Consider the following 7,338-nt stretch of genomic DNA (forward strand, 5'->3'; position numbering starts at 1 on the left):
CTTTGACGCGTAACGACGTTTGAAAAACAGTCTACAGGCAGATATTATTATACAATTATACAATAGGTAGTCTAATCTTCAGATTCAAGAGTTTTTTTTTTTTATTCTGTGAAAGTAACAGCTTGTTTGTTGCGGTATATATACCATTATTAACAATATTCGGAGTGGTAAAATCAAATCTACGTAACAGATTGAAAATTCTTAACATTACATGTACATTATCAGCAAAAAAATATTTTATACAAATTAAGGTATGGCTATTTTTCAGCTTATACTTAAGGTACAAGACTAGACTGTAATTTTATGTAAATTATGTAATCATAACAATAAAAGTTAGCAGAACACCTTATAAGGCAAACGAGACCATAGGAGTACTGCAGTCACAGAATGAAAAAAATCACCAAATATACCACCAAAATAAAAATATAAAGGTCACCAATTGAACTGCTTTAAGCTTTGATCGGTTCTCCCAATATCAAGACACACATTAGCTTTTGTTAAGTTGTCAATATTTAAAAATAATTATTCACCATCGGAATACAATAAGTTAGAAAAAAATTAGGAGTTACAAACTTTCTCTTTTAATTATTTAACGATAATTTTAACTTGATTAATACTTACAGTGAAATAAGCGTGACCACGGACTGTACCGTTGTTTTTTCCCTTCGGTTCATCCAAGATCACGCCGATCCATTTCCCCGTGGCGAATGTTGGGTATCCAACATAAGCAACTGTGCCTTTCACGTCTTTAACGACGACCATCACCCGCTGCCCCAAAGTTAAATCCTTATCGGACATATTTAAGGTATTCTTCCCTTAAGAAAATATAACTGAAAAACAATGAATAAAAAAATACAATGTTCTTTCAAATTTATTTTATAAGTCAAAAAGCCATAATGTATACCTTATTTGGAATACACGGCTCTTAAATTAATACTGTGTATTTAGTATTTAAGAATTTGCTCATAATTTTATTCAAAATTTCTTTTGCTATTATATTCTAGATTTTAATAATCGTATTTAATAAAAAACGTATTTTATTGCAGATTTTCTAATGAATTTGTATTCGCATTTTCGTTTGACACATATCAACACAATAACGTCAAATTGACGGATGAGCAATCGCCAGTGTGACCAGATTTAAATCGAACATTATGCCAGTTACTCGTATAAATTCTGCTAAAATCTGCTTAGTTTCTATAAATAATTCCAAAATTCTGCTAATAGATAAGGTCATCATTTTTACGAGGATTTAAAAGAATAAAAAAGGCAATTTCAAATATTTATTAACAAATTATAACTTCAAAATTTCTGTGGCGCCCATGTTTTATATGGAACTGTCGAGCTTTGTGCTGCCTTTACCATATTTTTTGATGGCGTAAAATTGACGCATCCACTTTGTTCTTTAACTGCCTGTTTGACATGTAGAATAGCTGCAATATGTTCATTTTTAAATTTGTTCCGCAAGTTTTTTTTTGTTTCTTATTTGAGAAAATAGGCGCTCACAAGCTGTATTAGGCATAGGCAAAATCATCATGGCCTTTGCAAAATCAACCAAGTGCGGATACTACTTAGTTCTATCAGCCTTCGTCATTTTTGAAATGTGGCCCCAAAACATTTCTGTGTTCAAACTCATAGGAGTGGGATTAGAACTTCCTCCAGATTCTAACAGTTTGGATACTGTTCTGTCTAATTTCACCTCCCGATATTCGGACTCAATTGCTTGCATGTTAGATTCTTTAACCAAATTAGGAAATTTAGAAACAGTTCTGGCCAAACTTGTGAATTCTATGTATAAACCGTTTTGCGGATCAAGAAATTGCAAATTAAGAGTATTACATAACTAAGTGACGATGGCCGACCACTATTTAGGAAATATGTAAACAGTGTTCATTGAACACTACACACAACTTCAAAGCTAAACATTTAACGGGGAATCCCCTAAAATTTGCTTGAGTGCTGGCATTGTTGGAAGAAAAACTTGACATTGTTTTACAAAGGTAAAATTCCTCAAATATTTTTAGCGCAACTACCCGAATGACTAAATGGGAAACGCAGTTAGATGTAAATCCTGCTACAATTCTGCGAAGTTTTTATAAGATTCAGCCAAAAAATTCCTTATTTTCAAATCTGCAACACAATCTGCTAAACCTTAAATTGGGGGTTTAATTCTGCTAAAATCGCAGAATTCTGCTAAATCTGGTCACACTGGCAATCGCTTTAGATCTTAATGTTCCAATACACGCAGCTCTGACTTTTGATAGAACTAATGACCATGTAGATACAAAGATTTAATTTTGAATTTTAAAAGATGACTTTATAGTATATATGAGTCGACTATTATCAAAGCCGGCAATGTGACTTTTGGACAATTATTGGTAAATCAGAAAAACGAATTATTGACTTTGTATTCCATTGGCAGTCACAAGACTCTTCTAAACAACATCTTAGATAAATAACAGGTTAAGTATTAACCTTTATTTAATGCAGGTTTTGAACCGTATTCTTTGAAGGAGACGATTATATTCAAATCAATCTGTATTGACATATCAATAACATTTTTTTGTCCAAATGCACAGATTGCCACCTTTGATAATAGACGACTCATATGTCGTATATGTTATGTGTATTGAGAAATCTATCCATAATCTAAAAGGTGAAAACGTTATAAACGTCAATACCGTTATAAAGAATCCTTCTTACTTTAAGAGAACCAAAAAAAAATTAACTGTTTTATAGGTAGATCGTCAAATCCCATTAAAATGAAATTAGACTAGATTACTTTTCATAGAACACTAAAATATATTCTTTGAACATTATTCTTTACGCAGTAATATTTTTATATCTACTTTTAACTTATCTCTATTAAGATATTATATCTATTAAGATTTTTTTCTTAAACTATGTATTAGAATTTCTTAAAATAAAATTATCACCGTACAGTACAGTACGGCCATAGTACAGACTCTTCACAAGTCGATAACCAAAATCCATCCAACACCCATATATATTTTTCTTGCTCTGAGAGACCAACGTCTGCGGAACAGCCACGTCAATGCCTATTCGCTCAGTGCTCTGTTCAAACCTCTTTTAAAAAAGGATTCGACGGTATGAGTCTGAAATGATCTCCAAAAACGCATTAAGAACGAGCGCAGCATGTTCAAAGTAATATCGATAGACTCTGATTCAATTGGGGGATGTGCTATGATAAAAAGGAGAAGACCATTGCAAGCAATTCACGTTGACATCATTAATCTTCCACAATCCGCCTTTTCTTCATGGAGTCCAATAAAAGTCTGTGCTAATTATAGGCCTCAACGAAAAGTCCAAGCGTAGCCGCTTTTGTACATTATAAAGCAAAATCTTTACCCAGACATGAAGTTCCGCTTTCTTTCGAGGACTCTCAACATTATTAATGAAGACATCGACGCCAAGTACGCCAATACCCTCGGAAGGGTCCTCGAATACTATTTAGAACTGTGACACCACGACACGACCAGACTATTGCAGTAATAGCTCACGTGAAGTTGTCGTTGTGGCTTAAAGACGTCAGCAATGCCAGAGGAAAATCGCTGCTTACCACTGAACTCTTTTCCAACTTCGGTCGACGGAGGGTAGGGACAAGGTTCGGCAAACACTGTTAATAATAATTCGCAGTCAAATTTTACGTGGTAAAACCGCACCCATTGTTCCACCGTCCAAACTAGAATATATTTATTCTTTATTTGTACACACAGTTAATATAATACAGTAATTGCGATAAGATATAAAAAATGGCGAGCTTAACTCAACAATTGAGTTATCCACCAGCTAACCGTTCTTAAAGAAGGAAAGCTTTACATGAGTGGGTAGATGAGTACAATCTAATCAATTTAATTATTGATACTATAGACAATAACCATAAAAATAATAAAAATAAACACTAATACATAATATATCAAACTATATACATACACGTACATATATAATGAAATACATAAAATAAATACATATAAGTAATACTAAATTGATAGATAGTGCTCCTTTATTGCCTTCCTGAATACTTCAATTGAGGGACTTGCACGGATTGAGTGTGGAACTGATTTCCACAGACGCACAGAGTGCACAGTGAACGAACCACCGTAGCGGCTGGAGGAGTGAGGGGGAAAATTAAGGAGAAGGGATCTACTTGTTATAATACCGCTTCACCCTAGAAATAGGCTTAGGCCGTGCGCGCTTATAATACGATCTATAACCAGTAAATGTAAGATAAGTCGTCGCGGCCTAAAGGATAACGCGTCCGGTGCATTCGTATGTAGCGATGCACCGGTGTTCGAATCCGGCAGGTGAGTACCAATTTTTCTAAAGAAATACGTACTCAACAAATGTTCACGATTGACTTCCACGGTGAAGGAATAATATCGTGTAACAAAAATCAAACCCGCAAAATTATAATTTGCGTAATCACTAGTGGTAGGACGTCTAGTAAGTCCGCACGGGTAGGTACCACCACCCTGCCTATTTCTGCCGTGAAGCAGTAATGCGTTTCGGTTTGAAGGGTGGGGTAGCCGTTGTAACTATACTGAGACTTTAGAACTTATATCTCCAGGTGGGTGGCGCATTTACGTTGTAGATGCTCCAGTAACCACTTAACACCAGGTGGGATGTGAGCTCGTCCACCCATCTACGCAATAAAATAAAAATATACTCTGAGCCCAATCCAAATAATACTCAAGTAAGTGACCATGAAAACTATATAGTATTGGAAATATATGAATTGTTCCATCCGGGCGTAGCTGGAATAACTCCTTAGGATACCAGGCCCACTGAGTTTCTCGCGAGTGGGTCGCGATTCCGATCCGGTAGTAGATTCTGTCAAGCACTACACTTGCTAGGGTTAGTGTTAGCAAATTCTCTCAGGTTGAATCCGTGAGCTCACCTACCCGTTAGGGCGTAACTGGAATAGCCCCTAGGCTATCAGTGAATAGGTAGGCGAAACAAGGTAGGTGTCTACTTATTTCTGCAGTGAAGCAGTAATGCGCTTCGGTTTGTTGAAGGGTGGGGTAACCGTTGTAACTATACTTGAGACCTTAGAACTTATATCTCAAGGTGGGTGGCGCATTTACGTTGTAGATGTCTATGGGCTCCAGTAACCACTTAACACCAAGTGGGCTCTGAGCTCGTCCACCCATCTAAGCAATAAGAATTGATAGAATTAAAATAATAAACCCAAGACAAAATCGTATGAGTAGTTTTAATTGTATCTCAAACACACGAAAACCAAGGAATATGTTTAGTTCAATCACCATCTTAGACTATTTTTGCCACGAATCAGTCATGCGTCCCGATTTCCAGGGCGTTATATCCGTTTTACAACTTCGAACTCACTATTCAAGTGTGCTTATTGCGAGTGTTCTAACGTTCTCGACAGCGTAAATGTTAACTCCAATTTGTTTTTTTTTTTATGATTGAAGGATTACTGGTGGCCCGGAGGCCTTTCCAGTTTCACCAGGACAGGTGGGCGAGCAAAGGCTCAGCCAGGAGGGGTGGGGTTTGCTAACAGCTACCCGAGCGCCTCCGAAGGAGACCTAACAGCTCAAGAGTAGCTGCTTCGCGAATGAATCTACTACCGGATCGGAATCGCGACCCGCTTAGAAGATCCGGCGAGAAACTCAGCGAGCTGATTCATAGGTTAGGTTGCACGGCGAACTCTTTGTCGAGTTCGACGTGTACGGTTACCGATCCAATTCGTATGAAGTTGAAACGTTTGCCTGCATTTGCCGCTAGGGGCGCTCTTTCCACTCCATACAAATTTCAGTTAACTTTTACGCTATCGAGAACGTTAAAAAACTCGATTCGAACTTCGAAACCGAAGAATAGTTGCAGCCTTCACGTTCTGAATTCCGTGAGCTCTAGTATACTTAACCAATAAAGGATAAAAAGCGCAATTAATATTTACTACGTACAGTGTAGCATTCTTTAGTAACCCAAGCAAGCCGGGGCTATAAGCCTACTAGACTATGAAATTGAAGAGTATTTAAATATATTTTTTTATTACCTTTGTATGCAGACAAGCATATGGCCCTGATGGTAAGTGGTCACCGTCGCTCATGGACGTCAGCAATGCCAGGGGCAGAGCCAAGCCGCTGCCTACAAAATTATGTATTTTATAGCATAAGTTATTTAACATACAATATAAACAAGAAAAGGTAGCCAGCGATATGTAGGTAGCGTAAGCAATAACGTATTTTTTAATTATACTTACGCGGAAGCAAACTAGGAAACATTAAGCAAACAGATAACAAAGTATTGTAGGTATCAATGTGTATCAGTCGGTAATAGATCGAAAACGAGTAACTTAAATGACATCATTGAACCGTGGAAAAATACCGGAAGTACCTTGGGATCTTGCAACTAATTTATATGAGTTTTGCTTAAGTTTAACTAAGCTAACCAAAACTAAATGAGCCCACTAAACTAACACAGCCGTTGAGTAGATTGAAAAGAAATAAAATGCAGTTTAGATACCAATCATGCAAAGAAAAAGAAAAAATGTTATCGTATGTATCCAATTAAACATTATTGTCAGAAATTGGGCGTCAGATACGTTCAAACTTAGAGTATTATTAGCATATTAATAGCCTATTACTTCTATGCGTTCAAAAATCTTTATTCAGTTCCGTCTCAGAAATTTGACTTTGAAACTGACCTACAGTAATCTCCTCCCTCCATCCGCCTCCATCTTTGCTTATAAGAATTATACTGTGTACAGTACACATAATTTATGATAATTTCAGTAATCAAATTATTAGTATACTGTCGACGTAGATTCATCAATTTAATTAATGTATTTTTTTTTACTGTGTAATATTTTCATCAAAGCATCAATTGTATTCTCGGCGACGCGTCGCCTTAACGATTGTAAATTAATTTATTTCATATTTGCATTATAGATAATGTCGTAACAAAACTATTTTAAACACTTTTGAAATAGGTAAAAATATTTGACATTGGATGCCTCGTTTTCCATCCACTCGCTTATTTTCTAATTCCCGGCTCGTAAAGTAAACTTCCTTATCATTTGTCTGAAGTGATCTTGTATTTAATAATTATCTCAACTCTAGACCTTATTTCAATGCTGATTGTAAAAGACATTCTGTGATGAAATCAACACATCACATAAAAAATATAAAGTAGCAGTGATTCAAGTTTCAAGAGAATCCAATGACCTCACTCATTGCCACACTGGCTAAATTAAGGTTATGAGTCATGTTTCCTCTATGTCCACAAACTATATTGTATAGGCGATAAAGGTGAAATTTGTTTGCATTGTCTGTGTAATTATTATTAGTACAACAA

General features: G+C 36.1%; 1 protein-coding gene across 9 annotated transcripts in view; it reads right to left on the reverse strand.

Moving 5' to 3' along the window:
• The window catches only part of LOC101737198 (dynactin subunit 1), a 49,749-nt gene extending 48,624 nt beyond the window's left edge, over positions 1-1,125 (reverse strand). For 6 of the 9 annotated variants that reach the window (XM_038020068.2, XM_038020063.2, XM_038020067.2 and 3 more), the window contains exons 1-2: positions 905-1,098; positions 622-830 (exon numbers count right to left, since the gene is read on the reverse strand). In XM_038020068.2, coding sequence (XP_037875996.1) covers positions 622-798 — 177 coding nt within the window. In that variant the 5' untranslated portion in view covers positions 799-830; positions 905-1,098. Of the gene's footprint in view, positions 1-621; positions 831-904 lie in introns of all 9 variants that reach the window. The other 3 variants (XM_038020070.2, XM_038020066.2, XM_038020062.2) reach the window with 3 other exon arrangements.
• Between the last annotated feature and the right edge of the window lie 6,213 nt (positions 1,126-7,338).

Source organism: Bombyx mori, chromosome 24, assembly GCF_030269925.1.
Source record: "Bombyx mori chromosome 24, ASM3026992v2".
Lineage (NCBI taxonomy): Eukaryota > Metazoa > Arthropoda > Insecta > Lepidoptera > Bombycidae > Bombyx > Bombyx mori.